Genomic DNA, 17,877 nt, shown 5'->3' with positions numbered 1-17,877 from the left:
GAGAACACAAACTGCAGCCCAGGCTACTATACCCAGCCAAACTCTCAATTATCATAGAGGGAGAAACCAAAGTATTCCACGACAAAACCAAATTCACGCATTATCTCTCCACGAATCCAGCCCTTCAAAGGATAATAACAGAAAAAAACCAATACAAGAACGGGAACAACGCCCTAGAAAAAACAAGAAGGTAATCCCTCAACAAACCTAAAAGAAGACAGCCACAAGAACAGAATGCCACCTTTAACAACTAAAATAACAGGAAGCAACAATTACTTTTCCTTAATATCTCTTAACATCAATGGTCTCAACTCGCCAATAAAAAGACATAGACTAACAAACTGGCTACACAAACAAGACCCAACATTTTGCTGCTTACAGGAAACTCATCTCAGAGAAAAAGATAGACACTACCTCAGAATGAAAGGCTGGAAAACAATTTTCCAAGCAAATGGTATGAAGAAACAAGCAGGAGTAGCCATCCTAATATCTGATAAGATTGACTTCCAACCCAAAGTCATCAAAAAAGACAAGGAGGGACACTTCATTCTCATCAAAGGTAAAATCCTCCAAGAGGAACTCTCAATTCTGAATATCTATGCTCCAAATACAAGAGCAGCCACATTCACTAAAGAAACTTTAGTAAAGCTCAAAGCACACATTGCGCCTCACACAATAATAGTGGGAGACTTCAACACACCACTTTCACCAATGGACAGATCATGGAAACAGAAACTAAACAGGGACACACTGAAACTAACAGAAGTGATGAAACAAATGGATCTGACAGATATCTACAGAACATTTTACCCTAAAACAAAAGGATATACCTTCTTTTCAGCACCTCATGGTACCTTCTCCAAAATTGACCACATAATAGGTCACAAATCAGGCCTCAACAGATTCAAAAATATTGAAATTGTCCCATGTATCCTATCAGATCACCATGCACTAAGGCTGATCTTCAATAACAAAATAAATAACAGAAAGCCAACATTCACATGGAAACTGAACAACACTCTTCTCAATGATACCTTGGTCAAGGAAGGAATAAAGAAAGAAATTAAAGACTTTTTAGAGTTTAATGAAAATGAAGCCACAACGTACCCAAACCTTTGGGACACAATGAAAGCATTTCTAAGAGGGAAACTCATAGCTATGAGTGCCTTCAAGAAAAAACGGGAGAGAGCACATACTAGCAGCTTGACAACACATCTAAAAGCTCTAGAAAAAAAGGAAGCAAATTCACCCAAGAGGAGTAGACGGCAGGAAATAATCAAACTCAGGGGTGAAATCAACCAAGTGGAAACAAGAAGAACTATTCAAAGAATTAACCAAACGAGGAGTTGGTTCTTTGAGAAAATCAACAAGATAGATAAACCCTTAGCTAGACTCACTAAAGGGCACAGGGACAAAATCCTAATTAACAAAATCAGAAATGAAAAGGGAGACATAACAACAGATCCTGAAGAAATCCAAAACACCATCAGATCCTTCTACAAAAGGCTATACTCAACAAAACTGGAAAACCTGGACGAAATGGACAAATTTCTGGACAGATACCAGGTACCAAAGTTGAATCAGGATCAAGTTGACCTTCTAAACAGTCCCATATCCCCTAAAGAAATAGAAGCAGTTATTAATAGTCTCCCAGCCAAAAAAAGCCCAGGACCAGACGGGTTTAGTGCAGAGTTCTATCAGACCTTCAAAGAAGATCTAACTCCAGTTCTGCACAAACTTTTTCACAAGATAGAAGTAGAAGGTATTCTACCCAACTCATTTTATGAAGCCACTATTACTCTGATACCTAAACCACAGAAAGATCCAACAAAGATAGAGAACTTCAGACCAATTTCTCTTATGAACATCGATGCAAAAATCCTTAATAAAATTCTCGCTAACCGAATCCAAGAACACATTAAAGCAATCATCCATCCTGACCAAGTAGGTTTTATTCCAGGGATGCAGGGATGGTTTAATATACGAAAATCCATCAATGTAATCCATTATATAAACAAACTCAAAGACAAAAACCACATGATCATCTCGTTAGATGCAGAAAAAGCATTTGACAAGATCCAACACCCATTTATGATAAAAGTTCTGGAAAGATCAGGAATTCAAGGCCAATACCTAAACATGATAAAAGCAATCTACAGCAAACCAGTAGCCAACATCAAAGTAAATGGAGAGAAGCTGGAAGCAATCCCACTAAAATCAGGGACTAGACAAGGCTGCCCACTTTCTCCCTACCTTTTCAACATAGTACTTGAAGTATTAGCCAGAGCAATTCGACAACAAAAGGAGATCAAGGGGATACAAATTGGAAAAGAGGAAGTCAAAATATCACTTTTTGCAGATGATATGATAGTATATATAAGTGACCCTAAAAATTCCAACAGAGAACTCCTAAACCTGATAAACAGCTTCGGTGAAGTAGCTGGATATAAAATTAACTCAAACAAGTCAATGGCCTTTCTCTACACAAAGAATAAACAGGCTGAGAAAGAAATTAGGGAAACAACACCCTTCTCAATAGCCACAAATAATATAAAATATCTCGGCGTGACTCTAACGAAGGAAGTGAAAGATCTGTATGATAAAAACTTCAAGTCCCTGAAGAAAGAAATTAAAGAAGATCTCAGAAGATGGAAAGATCTCCCATGCTCATGGATTGGCAGGACCAACATTGTAAAAATGGCTATCTTGCCAAAAGCAATCTACAGATTCAATGCAATCCCCATTAAAATTCCAACTCAATTCTTCAACGAATTAGAAGGAGCAATTTGCAAATTCATCTGGAATAACAAAAAACCGAGGATAGCAAAAACTCTTCTCAAGGATAAAAGAACCTCTGGTGGAATCACCATGCCTGACCTAAAGCTTTACTACAGAGCAATTGTGATAAAAACTGCATGGTACTGGTATAGAGACAGACAAGTGGACCAATGGAATAGAATTGAAGACCCAGAAATGAACCCACACACCTATGGTCACTTGATCTTTGACAAGGGAGCCAAAACCATCCAGTGGAAGAAAGACAGCATTTTCAACAATTGGTGCTGGCACAACTGGTTGTTATCATGTAGAAGAATGCGAATCGATCCATACTTATCTCCTTGTACTAAGGTCAAATCTAAGTGGATCAAGGAACTTCACATAAAACCAGAGACACTGAAACTTATAGAGGAGAAAGTGGGGAAAAGCCTTGAAGATATGGGCACAGGGGAAAAATTCCTGAACAGAACAGCAATGGCTTGTGCTGTAAGATCGAGAATTGACAAATGGGACCTAATGAAACTCCAAAGTTTCTGCAAGGCAAAAGACACTGTCTATAAGACAAAAAGACCACCAACAGACTGGGAAAGGATCTTTACCTATCCTAAATCAGATAGGGGACTAATATCCAACATATATAAAGAACTCAAGAAGGTGGACCTCAGAAAATCAAATAACCCCCTTAAAAAATGGGGCTCAGAACTGAACAAAGAATTCTCACCTGAGGAATACCGAATGGCAGAGAAGCACCTGAAAAAATGTTCAACATCCTTAATCATCAGGGAAATGCAAATCAAAACAACCCTGAGATTCCACCTCACACCAGTGAGAATGGCTAAGATCAAAAATTCAGGTGACAGCAGATGCTGGCGAGGATGTGGAGAAAGAGGAACACTCCTCCATTGTTGGTGGGATTGCAGGCTTGTACAACCACTCTGGAAATCAGTCTGGCGGTTCCTCAGAAAATTGGACATAGTACTACCGGAGGATCCAGCAATACCTCTCCTGGGCATATATCCAGAAGAAGCCCCAACTGGTAAGAAGGACACATGCTCCACTATGTTCATAGCAGCCTTATTTATAATAGCCAGAAACTGGAAAGAACCCAGATGCCCCTCAACAGAGGAATGGATACAGAAAATGTGGTACATCTACACAATGGAGTACTACTCAGCTATTAAAAAGAATGAATTTATGAAATTCCTAGCCAAATGGATGGACCTGGAGAGCATCATCCTGAGTGAGGTAACACAATCACAAAGGAACTCACACAATATGTACTCACTGATAAGTGGATACTAGCCCAAAACCTAGGATACCCACGATATAAGATACAATTTCCTAAACACATGAAACTCAAGAAAAATGAAGACTGAAGTGTGGACACTATGCCCCTCCTTAGAAGTGGGAACAAAACACCCATGGAAGGAGTTACAGAAACAAAGTTTGGAGCTGAGATGAAAGGATGGACCATGTAGAGACTGCCATATCCAGGGATCCACCCCATAATCAGCATCCAAACGCTGACACCATTGCATATACTAGCAAGATTTTATCGAAAGGACCCAGATGTAGCTGTCTCTTGTGAGACTATGCCGGGGCCTAGCAAACACAGAAGTGGATGCTCACAGTCAGCTAATGGATGGATCACAGGGCTCCCAATGGAGGAGCTAGAGAAAGTACCCAAGGAGCTAAAGGGATCTTCAACCCTATAGGTGGAACAACATTATGAACTAACCAGTACCCCTGAGCTCTTGACTCTAGCTGCATATGTATCAAAAGATGGCCTAGTCGGCCATCACTGGAAAGAGAGGCCCATTGGACACGCAGACTTTGTGTGCCCCGGTACAGGGGAACGCCAGGGCCAAAGGGGGGGAGTGGGTGGGTAGGGGAGTGGGGGTGGGTGGGTAAGGGGGACTTTTGGCATAGCATTGGAAATGTAAATGAGCTAAATACCTAATAAAAAAAAATGAAAAAAAAAAAAAAATAAAAGCACAACATGAATCTGAAAAAAAAAAAAAAAAAAAAAAAAAAAAAAAAAGAAAATGAAACAAGTTACAAATTTTCCTCTTGATGGTAAATATAAAATTAAATAAAAAGAAAAAAATCCAAAATCCAAAGAAATACACACACACACACACACACACACACACACACTACAATGAAGAATGTAAAAAAATATTAATCCATATACAATAAAACTTGAGTTATAACTAAAGGTAAAAAGGATAACAAATTCTGATTAAAACTTTCCTTTGGTTATAGTTTTTTTTATAGCAATTTTAACATCTTTGTTCCTAAGGCTATAGATTAATGGATTCATCAGGGGGACAACAATGTTATAAAAGACAGAAGATATTTTCCCCTGGTCCATAGACTCAACTGAGGAGGGTTTTAGATACATAAATGTACATGATCCAAAGAACAGACAAAGAGCGATTATGTGAGAGCTACATGTGCTGAAGGCTTTGGACATTCCTGCTGTGGAGCTTATTTTGAGGATGCTGGAGAGGATAAAGCCGTAAGAGGTAAAGATGATTACAGTGGGAACAATAATATCCTTTCCTGCTACAATGAACAACTCTATCTCATTAACATAGGTACTGGTGCAGGAGATCTGGAGCAAAGGGAGGATGTCACAGAAATAGTGATTGATGGTGTTTTTATCACAGAATGTCAGTCTTAGGATACATCCAGTATGGATCATGGCACCAGAAAACCCCATCAAATATGTACCCATCATAAGATAAGAACACAACTTAGGAGACATTACAATGTTGTACAAGAGTGGATTGCAAATGGCCACATAGCGATCATAGGCCATTGTTGTCAGCACATAACATTCAGAAATTGCAAAAAAGGCAAAGAAATAGAACTGGGCCATGCATCCCTCATAAGAAATAACATTTTTCTTTAGTACAAAGTTCATCAGCATTTTAGGTGTAATGACTGAACAATAAAAAAGGTCTATGCAGGACAAGTTAAGGAGGAAAAAATACATAGGAGTGTGAAGGTGAGAATTCAGAATAATCAGCATGATCAAAGCTAAATTCCCCAATGTAGCTATCACGTACATCACCAGAAAGAGTAGGAACAGGGGTATTTGTAGGTCAGGTCTGTTTGTTAACCCCATCAAGATGAACTCAGTGACCAAGGAAGCATTTTCCAGGGCCATTCTTCTCTTAAAGAATCTATAGGAAGAAAAAAGATGAAATTAGGTAACCTAAAAGACCATACCACCCAAACTTCTATATAATTGAGGTATGTATTAGAAATGTCTGAAAGTAATTAATTCGAAATAATAAAACAACCACATTTCATGATATCACATTACTCAAAGGCATAGTGTTCCCCTTTAAACATGAAATGCATTCTAGAGCATCAACAACAGAGTATACAATCTGACTAGAGTACTGTCATATTCAATACAATTATTAGAAAAACTAAGGGAGAAGGGTAAAGCAGGTTGTGTCAACTCAAATTGCCCTTTCTCTCTTTAGTATTGTTCCTTTAACACATCCTCTCATTGAGATAGAAGAGTCTAGAGTAAAATGCTACTGAACATCTAAATTGGACCCTTATAGGATTGAAACCTAAAAGAAACTTAATTCTAGGGATAGTTAATGCAGAGAACTATATGTCTATCTGCTAGTTTAAGGGGACTAGCCAGTTTTGATAGATCAACTTTTATAAAAGGAAACCAACCATTTGTTGTGTATACTTCAAAATGTAGCAAGCTTGAACTGGATAATAAGTAGAGAGCTATCTTTTCCATAAATAATGAGTTGAAATGACCACATTTAAAATGCTTTTGAGGTTTGACTGTGTTTGTCTCTTTCTGTCTCTGCATCTTTATCTGCATGTCTCTGACTCTGACCCTTTCCCTGCCTTTTTTTCTCTCTGTTTCTCAGTCTCTGTCTAGTGCTCTGTCTCTATCTGCCTTTATCTCTGTCTCTCTGTCTGTCTCTCTTTTTCTCTCACTCTGCATGTGTGAGTATGTGTTTGTGTGTGTGTGTGTGTGTGTGTGTGTGTGTGTGTGTTGAGGCGATTTGTGTTTGTGCAGTCTTTTTTCCCATGTATTTTTCCCAGCATGTAATTCATAACAAAATAGAGATCAGGACAAACTGAAAAGTATACAGTTTGCCATACAGTTATTGTGATCCACCTTGCAAGGAGTAATCTTCAGTTGGGCGTCTTTGTCAAGTAAGTAGGGGCCATACTAACCAGGGACATCCAAAAAGGACCTTCAGGAGCTTCAGGTCAGGTACTGTTGCTAGGATCCAGCTTTTTGAAGTCAGTTGCAGAATTCCTTATGTTAAATGTTTGGAATCTCCAGACTTGTAAAAAAAAAAATCCCTAGATAGAACAACCTTCATTTTCCAGTTTCTTATTGATGGATCTCTCTCCAGTTTAGTTACCAGTCCTCTAACAACAAAACTCATAAATTCAGAAGTGAGCTCTGTCTATTGAAATAGAACTTGTTGATTAGGACACCCAAAGCAACTCCTGTTTTATTGACTCTATGACATCTTCTGCTCAGTTTTCATGATGTTTCTCAGTGACTCTTAGTTAAATTTTATAACTTTGCAGATTAGAAAAGAAAGTAAGATCTTAGATGCTGGGCTCCAGCTCAAAACGAAGCCTTCCTGTGAACATAATAAACTCAAAACTTAAAATGGAAAACACTTTATGACCTCTATTATATATATATATATGATCTAAGAGTTCTGTAACAAAATAGAGGTCATACAGGACATAGGACACACAAATAGCACATAGGATGTTGGATACTAGAGCAAATGGAAAGAAAAAAACTCAGGATTGATTAGTAAAGGAAGGTCACATGACACTGTATAAAGTCCTGAATAAGAAAAAAAGCTACAAATAAAATATGTTGGTTTTAAATACACAAGAACTATGTATTAAAAAATAAATTCATTCAATTTGGAAAGATGCCTAGACCTGGAGATCTACTGTTCAAGATATTAAGAGGAATTATGCCTGATCATCAACTTGAACTGTTAAGAGAGTATATCTTAAGATCACTTTCTCTCCATCCCATAATCAGCTTCCAAATGCTGACACCATTGCATACACTAGCAAGATTATGCTGAAAGGACCCTGATATAGCTGTCTCTTGTCAGAGTATGCCTGGGCCTAGCAAACATAGAAGTGGATGCTCACAGTCGGCTATTGGATGGATCACATGGCCCCCAATGAAGGAGCTAGAGAAAGTACCCAAGAAGCTAAAGGGATCTGCAACCCTATAGGTGGAACAACATTATGAACTAACCAGTACCCCGGAGCTCTTGACTCTAGCTGCATATGTACCAAAGATGGCCTAGGTGGCCATCACTGGAAAGAGAGGCCCATTGGACACGCAAACTTTATATGCCCCAGTACAGGGGAACGCCAGGGCCAAAAAAAAGGGGAGTGGGTGGGTAGGGGAGTGGGGGTGGGTGGCTATGGGGGACTTTTGGTATAGCATTGGAAATGTAAATGAGCTAAATACCTAATAAAAAATGAAAAAAAAAAAAGATCACTTTCTCACTGCACACACATTAAAACCAAGGAAAAGCAGGCCTATATGCAAGAAAGCTACATTTAAATCAGCTTCATTGTTAAGCATTTCATAAACATATGGGTTAAAACAAATTTATCTCACATAAGCATTTTAGAGTTAGAGATATCTAAGTGAAAGTTTCAACGAAAAAGTAAAATGCAAGCATAGAATTCCAAGTTTACACTCCTTTTCTGAGTAAACTCTTTTGCTTACCTACGGGTTTTATTTACCCTGGTATCCTGAGGAGAATTTAGATGTCCTTGATTCCAAGGTGATGTAGTACAAAATTAATATCCTATGCTTATTGGAAATCTTTCTGAACTACTGATCATAATTCACAAATACATTCCCTAACACTGTGAAGAATCACAGGGAAGCATACAGCTTTTCTTCTTACCATTCTGGCCACTGGATGAGACACCAGATATTTTACATAATTTATTATGATCCTACATGTGACTATGGTTCAGGAAGGTGCTTTCTCATTCTCTTCTCTGGACACAGTCCTCAGATATAAAGAGAAAATGGAGTTATTTCATTTGCTTGCTAGACTGTGATATATGATCTAGAACTTTAGGGACCATTTCTCTATTCAGTTATGCCTCCCCCTTAGGGAATGTACTTTCTCCCTGCTTGGGCCAATAGTGAGGTCCCGTCTGCCAGTCACCTTCATCTCTTAAGGGAAATCTGCTGGTTTTGTTTTTTTCTCTTTGTTACCATATACACAGAGTCTACTACCGGTATTGTCTATTATCTTATTATTTTTAAGTTCTTACAAGGAAGTCACCTTTTGGAAAATATTTTTCTCATTGTCATGTTTTGTTCTTATAGATCTGCATCAAACTCAAGAAGCCACTCATACAAAGCTTGTGCTCCACTACTCAGCAATATATCCAGATCCCCCAAACCAACAAATCACATTTCCTGTTCTGTGTGAAATGGTGTATTCTTTTAATTCCACCACTGAAGAGGTAGAGGCAGGTACATCTCTGTGAATTGAAGTCTAGCTGGATTCTACAGGCCAGCCAGGGCTATAAACATACATATTTCTTAAAACATTCAAACAAAATCACATTTATGGTACAGTCACTCAAGTTAATATTTTAAATAATAATTAAAAACTTCTGATTAGTGCTCTGCTTAGTCATTAACAGTGTATTAAGAAGATGAATTTTTTCCCAGTCAACAAACTTGTTTTTTAGTGGTTAAAAATCAAACAAAGGCTAATCTCTAAATAAAATACATAAATGTAATATGTATATGTAGTAGAAATAGTGAAAATTTAATCTCATGATAGTTTGGTTTCTTTTTGTTTGTTTGTGTGTCTTTTTTTCTATTTTCATCATGTTTTATATTGCTGAACTTTATTATATTGGTGGAAAAATTAAGATAGAAAGGGAATCTATACACAAATGTTCCTGAAAATAATAAACGTTTTTGAGAATATTTAATATAGTTAGCCAGCAGAAAATGCAAATTAAAATCACTTTGATATCTCATCTTATCCCAGTCATACTGGTTAACATCAGGTAATCAAATTACAACAAATGCTGATGAGGACCCTTTTTCATTTTGGTGGCAAATAAACTGGTGCAGCTACTATAGCAATCAGTACAGGGGATCTTCAAAAAGCTGGAAGCAGAAGTACCATGAGTGAGTTAAACCATCCCTGAATATGTGCCCAAACATGTATCTCCTACTGCAGAGATATATATTCATACACATTGAACACTGCTCTCTCCACAATGGCCAGAAAATTGGATTGTCCTGGATATGAGTAAAGTATTAATGGATATAGACATAATCACATATTTCTCATCCTTGAGTCTGCTAGTATGTGATATGATGTTATTCAGTCTGGCAGACCAAGAATTTCTTATTTTATATACTCTTTTATATAGATAATTTGATCTTGGTGAATAAGATTTTTAATATGTTGTTGATATGCTTATATTGAACTATCCTTGAATCATAGGAATGAAGAAAAGTTGTCATTGTAAATTCTTTTTGGGACATGTTGTGAATTTGATATACTAGATTTTACCAAAAATATTTCATACTCTTTATTAGAAAATTAAACATATAGCATACTCTTTATTTGTTTTATGTAGCTTTAGAATTAAAATAGTAGTTTAGATTCTCGGATTTGCTAGAATACAAGATTTTGCAATAGACCACAAAGATCCTCTGAATTTCATCAGACTATATTGTAATGTCACCTATTTTTATCTTTAATTTTGTTAAGTTGTGCCTTATCTCTTTGGGTTAATACGGATAAGGAATAGATAGTTTTATTTATCTTTTAAATAACCCTCAACTTTCCTCTTCACTTTTTTATATTTCTATTTTCATTTCCACTTCCATTTTTCTTTCTACCTTTCTTTTTTTCTTTGTTTCTTTTGTTCACTTTACATCCAGCACAGTTCAGTGCCCCATCCCAGTCACCCCTCCCACAATCCATTTCTTGTGTCTCTGCCTTAATATTTATTATTTCTTTCCACTTATTTATTTAGGTTTAATTTATTTTTATTTTTCTAAACTCTTAAGTTATTCTATTAAGTTCTATTTTAAAAATTTTATCTAATTTTCAAAATATAAGTATTTAGCTCTTCATTTCTATCATCTACCAATTTTCTTACACCAATGGGGTCTGATATATTATGTTTTCATTTCATTCTGTTCTACAAATATATCCTTCCTGGTGTATTTTATACATTCATGACTAAGACATGTGTTGTATTGTTCAATCATTATGACTTAATATATTCTCATACTATTGATTTGTTTTTAATTTATTGTAATCAGATAAGTCACAAGAAACCACTTCAGTGTTTCTCTGTTTTAACTGATTTTTTTATGTTCTAAAATATCATGTATTTTTAGAAAAGTTCCAAGGGCTACTGAAAAAAAAATGTACTTTCTAGTTTTTACACAAATATCCCTTTCATTTCTGTTAACATTTTTTTATTTATTCTGTCATTTAATTCTGGATTTTATTTTTGCATGAACACCAAATGTATTGTTAGAAATAGGACATTGAAATTATGGTTTGTGTGAGCTAATGCTTGATAGATTTATATTTAGAGATGTAATATCCTCTAGGCTTATGAATAATCATGGATTTTTTAAAAAAATATGAGTACTGATAAACTAGTTTGCTTTTCAGTTGCTGTTTGGAATTCATACTTCTAAAATAATACTCTAAGCTATTTTTGTCTTTAGCATTAATTTGCATTTCTTGGAGGCATATAAAATATTCCCTCTATTTTTTAACCCAGTCTTCTATCATGTGTCTTTAATTAGAGAACTGACATTGCCACGTTTATGCTTAATTTGAAAGTCAGTTGCTATCATTTTCCTGTTTATAATGTTTGGCTCACTTTTATTTTCATGTGCTAATTGGCTGTTCTAATACAGTTTATTCTTTTCCAGGTTTGTGTGTTTATCTTCATCTTCAGGATGTAGGTTTTCTTCCGGTAACTCTAAGCTTTGTGATCATAAATTACTTTGCTTTGTACTACTATCTTTCTGTATATTAGATGCAAAAGCATGAAATATTATGGACTTCTATCTTTCTGGTTTTCTTTTACTGAACTTTAGTTATATTAACATTATACAAAATATGGCCATAGGTTTCTTGTTACATAGTTAGTACAGAATGTTTGTGCTAGGTGATAAAGCAAAGAGTAATGCAAATGTAGTAAATGAAATGTAGCAAAGAGAAATGTAAAATGATGTTCCAAAACGAATACAAGATGAGAAAGAAAAAGGCTACAACTCAAAACTCCATCTACACATTCATAAATCTGTAACCAGTAAACTCTCTGATCACATTCTTTTAGAAACGTGCTAACAGATTAGTTATTAAGGGTTTACATTTAAGTAATTTCAAGATAAAGTCACCAAATTTCTCTTGTATTTATTAAGAAGAAACCTACTTTTCTATATCATCTTATATGTCCAAGCTTTCTTATTGTTTTAGAAACATGTTCTTCATTAAAAGTAGGAACAACTGAGTCCCATGCTTTTCTCTAATCTTAGCTATGACAGTTATCTCTCTCTCTCTCCCTCCCCCCCTCCCGTCCCCCTCTCTCTTCTGTTTGTGTATCTCAGTCTCTTTGTCTCTGTTGCTCACTTTGTCTCTCTGCCCCTCTCTCTCTCTGCATGTTTGTCTGTGTGTGTGTATGTGTGTTGTATTTAGTTTTGTGATATATGTACATGTGTAACAAAGAAAGGGGTCAAGTACCCTGCATTATGACTCTTGGCCCTAGTCATTTGAAAGAGAGTCCTACTCACTAAATATGGAGGTGGTCTCTAGCCACCAGGATTCAGTGTTCCTCTTGTCTGCATATACTACATACAGACCTGTGTTATAAGCATATATGAATCCAATCCTGGAGTTATTATAATGAGGGAACTGGGCTCTACACTCAGATCATTATGCCTATGTAGCAAATGCTTACAATATATGAATGATCTCTCCATCATCAGCTCTATTTCAATGGCATTATATAGTTTGAGTTTCCACTCTTTGAAAAGAAAATCAAATAAGTACATTGTAAACTCGACAACAAAAGGATATCAAATATATCATCTATAATAATTTAGTCTTACATTTAAAAAATACTTTTCCAAATTCCATTAAAGAACAAAAACTCATACCAAAATAATTATATTTCCTAAAACTGTAACAAAATTTATTTATATTTTGAGGTTTGTTGGATGAAAGATTCGTGAGATAGTTAAATATAGATACTCTAATTAGTGATTGATGTAATGGTGTAAGTGCACCCCAACTCTGTAGAATTAGAAACCATGGAAATGTTATTTGCATAATTACAGATTTTGTCCATTCTATAAGGAAAGTCTCTTATTCAAAAGTAGCAAACTTACAGGTGAATGAAAAATTGAAGGAGAGGTCATATGTTTCACACAAATGGGAATTTTGGAATGAAAATCTGTGTTGCAAGTGGCTAACATCTAATCACAATGAACAAATTAATAATTACTTATATTAAACATACCGACACACAAACACAAAGCTATACTAAAAATATCAAAATTGTGAATGTTATTGTAGTACAAAGCTGTCTATTGTTAATTGGTTATTATCTTCAGCACAACCATCCTTTGATCTGGTTTCTCAAAGGTAAAAAGAATACAACCTCCTGTTCTAGAAAAGAAATAGAACAAATTTTCTCTCAAATTATTTGAAATATCTATTTGTGTTCAGATGCTTAAGTTTTTCCAACGGAAATAGGGTGTTTGGGTGATGATACGTCTACACTGAATCACCATATAAAAGTCCAAGTATCAGAAAACTTTGCCTCCAGATATTCTGGCAGACAGAAATGAATACTTCATTATTACCAATAACTTCATCTGTCTTAGTTAGGGTTTTACTGCTGTGAACAGACACCATGACCAAGGCAAGTCTTATTAAAAAAACAACACTTATTTGGAGCTAGCTTACAGGTTCAGTGGTTCAGTCCATTATCATCAAGGTGGGAGTATGGCAGCATCGAGGTTGTCATGGTGCAGGCAGAGCTGAGAGTTCTATGTCTTCATCCAAAGGTGGCTAGTGGAAGACTGGCTTCCAGGCAACTGGGGTGAGAATCTTAAGCCCACATCCACAGTGACACACCTACTCCAAACAGGTCACACCTATTCCAACAAGGCCACACCTCCAAATGGTGCCACTCCCTGGTCCAAGAATATACAAACCATCACACCATCCAACTTAGCAAAAGTCTAGAAAGTTCAATATACTTAAGGCCTTTTAATTTGGAGATGAAACATAGTGGGATGCTTTAATTTTAATTTTTAAAACTTTTCTAAATTTCTGACTTGACTTTTAAATACCATTCCTCTTTCATTCTTTATTAACCTAATTAATTAGTGATTAATTCATGTGTCATATGCACACCGAAGCACATATGTGGAAGTCTGAGGACAACCTTTGTGATTCATATTTTTTCCTTCCATCCTGTTGCGTTCTAGGGATTGAACATAGACCCTGAGACCTTGCAGCATGTTCCCTTACCTGATGAACCCTCTCATCTTACCACTGTTTTTGTTTCTTATTTCATCCAAATGTAGCCATTTCCCTTTTGCATACTAATATAATCATCTTTTAACCATTGTAGACTGTAGCTTTTCTCAAAACTTTGAAAATAGAAGATAATACATTGTCTTACAGAACAAATATGTATTTAGACTGAGATGTATCTCCTAAACCCTAGGAGGGAGGGAACTCAAATATTTTAGATTTGTGTCTGATAGAGTATATTTTCATGTTCTTAGGCTCTTTCCTTTCCTAAGCTGATTTTAAATATCAGACACTTAGAAAATATTCCAAACTCATATTTTCAGTAGTTATTGCACAAAAATATGGCTTTTTAGTCAGTCACTTCCAAACTATTTCAAATCACAACAAAAAGAGCCATTAAACTGTTTTCTGACAGAATGAAAATCAACATTTATCCTTGTAAATGTGTTAATTATCTGAAACCAAAATAGTTGGCCTTCTAAAGTAATAGTGGTTTTGTTTATTTTCATTTGTTCACACTTGCTGAAACAAAACTAATAAGTATTGTGCCAGAAAGTAATAAAGAGGGCATTCTTTTACTTGAGGTGTTTTGTTGAAATAATTGTGACACTTTAATTACAAACCTTGGTGCATATCATATATATATATATATGTGTGTGTGTGTGTGTGTGTGTGTGTGTGTGTATGTATATATATATGTATATATATGTATATATATGTATATATATGTGTATATATATATGAGGTAAATCATTAATGTGAGTTTTTGATACATTGATGCACACAAAAATACAACAAACAACCTCAACATTTATAGTTTACAACATCAAAATATGTTGCACTAATAATTTTTGTGGAACTTTATCTCTATCTCAGATATTCATTTGTTAAGTTGGATGATGAGATTAAAGGTAGACATAGTCTCATTTGTGAGTTCATTAAAATATAATAAAATTATCACATTTTTATTATATTAGCAAAATTTCATCTCAGCATTCGTTTGATCATTTCATGAATAATTCATCTCTCCTAGAAGAAAAAATATCGATTACAATAATTAAAATGCAATGAATTAAAAGTTTTTAACATGATACAAATATGTAATAAATCATAAGGAAAAAGGAGTAGCTATTAATAACAAAACACGAAAACAATTTGAGAGTGTATCCAATAATTAAACAGTACAATAAGAAAACATTTCATCTTCTAATGTTTTAATCAAACAGATAAATTTCCACATAACTAAAAGCAAATGGAGATGCTGTTTCTACCATAGTTTCCACCTACTCAAGGTTATCCTCAGGGCAACTTTAACATCTTTGTTCCTCAAGCTATAGATTAAGGGGTTCATCATGGGAACCACATTGGTATAAAAGACAGAAGAGATTTTTCCTTCATCCATAGACCCAACTGAGGAGGGTTTAAGATACATAAATGCACCTGATCCAAAGAAGAGAGAAACAGCAATTATGTGGGAACTGCAGGTGCTGAAGGCCTTGGACCTGCCCTCATTGGAGTTGATGTGGAAAATGCTGGAGAGAATGAACCCATAAGAGATAAAAATGGTGATGCTGGGCACAAGGATATTGATGCCCACGACAATGAAAACTTCCAGTTCATTGACATAGGTGCTGGTGCAGGAGAGCTGCATCACAGGGAGGATGTCACAGAAGTAGTGATTGATGGTGTTTGCATCACAGAAGGTCAATCTTAACATACATCCTGTGTGAGCCATGGCACCAGAAAATGCCATCAAGTATGAACCAAGCATAAGATAGGAACATATTTTAGGTGTCATAGCAATATTATATAAGAGTGGATTACAGATGGCTACATAGCGATCATAGGCCATTGACATTAACACATAACACTCAGAAATAACAAAGAATGAATAAAAATAGAGTTGGGTCATACACCCCGTATAAGAGATAATATTCTTATTTAATATGAAGTTCAACAGCATTTTGGGTGTAAACACTGAAGAGTAACAGAGGTCTATCAAAGACAAGTTAAAGAGAAAAAAGTACATCGGGGTGTGAAGGTGAGAATTCAGTCCAATTAGAATTACCAAACCCAAATTCCCGGTCATAGTTACTATATACATTACAAGGAACAAGAAGAACAGAGGGAGTTGGAGATTGGGCTGGTCTGTTAAGCCAATCAAGATGAATTCAGTCACAAAAGACCTATTTCCGAAAGCCATTCTTTTCTATTGGAATCTGTAGGAAAAGGACAATGTGACAATGTGTTACATTCATTACAAGATAATTAAGCTATTCACATATATGACCTATATATATATTAAAATTTCAAGTCTACCTTAATCTCAAACTGTAGAATTTGCCATTATCATGACCATGAGTGGAATAGAGTCTCCATTATTACAGTTATTCTAAACTAAATATGTCCTCAGTTACTTAAACTACTGAATTGAAGGCTGGCTCATTTCATGAAAACGTGACTGCTCACAAACCAAGGTACAGCCAAGTTGAACGTGTACAGAAACAACTTTCACATCATTACTTATTCCTTTACTTGATTTACTAGCTTTCTAGGAAGAAAAATAGCAATAGAAACTTTAACAAATGGTGCTGACCTCTATTCAGATTAGACAGGGCTAGAAAAGGAATCTTTTTTTTTTTCATATACAACTATAGGCAAGGTTTTCATATACAACTGACTATAGGCAAGCTTACTAACTAATATCTGATACAGAATCCTAAAAGTTCTGTACTTGAAGAAAGTTATTCATGCTGTAGTTTTAAAATAAATGTAATTTCTATCCTGATCAAATTTATGTCAGCTATACTTACATCTCAATGTTTAATAAATGGGAAAGAAATGTACCAGTCTTATATCCCTGAACTTCCATTATTAAAAATAAAAGACATTAAGGTATATACAGATTTCACAAACTCACCCTTGTTGAGTCAGAATATATTGATGTTTCCTTATTCTTGTTTGAAATGAAATTTTCAGGATTTTATTTCCTGGGGCTTTTGTTATTGTTATTAAAACTTAATTTGTAAAGTATCTTAGAAATATTTATGAATTGTAAAGTACATTTTCTGATTATGATTTCACTACATTTTCATAACAGAGAAAGGGTTCTCATGTTGGTCTATTTGCAACTTCACAAAACAGAAAAGTTTCGGTGTGAGTATAACAATATTAATACAACATACTGGGCTTTAAAATCAGTGAAATCTTGTTTGTTCCCTTCCCGTGAGAATAGACCCATGATGTATGAAGGGAGTAGGAGGGTTTTGTTTACACACCGTGAACCAAGATATAGCTTTAATTCCTAAGGGACTTAAATTTTTACCAAAGTTTTTCAATCACCCTTGGGCTTGTACAACTCCCAAGACAAGCTCCAAAACAAGATCCTATCTCTGCATTGTATCCATATCTGAGGGGAAATATGTTTCATTATCTCATTCCTTCCCTGCCATGGGACAGCCCCACCATAGGCCAGATCCTTCAGAGG

At 35.4% G+C, this 17,877-nt stretch overlaps 2 protein-coding genes across 2 annotated transcripts; both read right to left on the bottom strand.

The window, feature by feature from the left end:
- Positions 1-5,020: 5,020 nt before the first annotated feature.
- On the bottom strand, positions 5,021-5,953 carry Olfr907 (olfactory receptor 907). The gene has a single exon (NM_146805.2). The coding sequence runs from the start codon at positions 5,951-5,953 to the stop codon at positions 5,021-5,023; it is 933 nt and encodes a 310-aa protein (NP_667016.2).
- Positions 5,954-15,657: 9,704 nt separating this feature from the next.
- Olfr906 (olfactory receptor 906) lies at positions 15,658-16,593 on the bottom strand. Its single transcript, NM_146803.2, has one exon. The coding sequence runs from the start codon at positions 16,591-16,593 to the stop codon at positions 15,658-15,660; it is 936 nt and encodes a 311-aa protein (NP_667014.2).
- Positions 16,594-17,877: the final 1,284 nt, after the last annotated feature.

Source organism: Mus musculus, chromosome 9 (assembly GCF_000001635.26).
Source record: "Mus musculus strain C57BL/6J chromosome 9, GRCm38.p6 C57BL/6J".
In the NCBI taxonomy this organism is placed as follows: Eukaryota; Metazoa; Chordata; class Mammalia; order Rodentia; family Muridae; genus Mus; species Mus musculus.
This window is presented reverse-complemented; position numbering and strand designations above follow the sequence as displayed.

Bases quoted from the DNA above. Each gene is read 5' to 3' on its own strand.
- Olfr906 (NM_146803.2), bottom strand. From the start codon at position 16,593: ATGGCTTTCGGAAATAGGTCTTTTGTGACTGAATTCATCTTGATTGGC.
- Olfr907 (NM_146805.2), bottom strand. From the start codon at position 5,953: ATGGCCCTGGAAAATGCTTCCTTGGTCACTGAGTTCATCTTGATGGGG.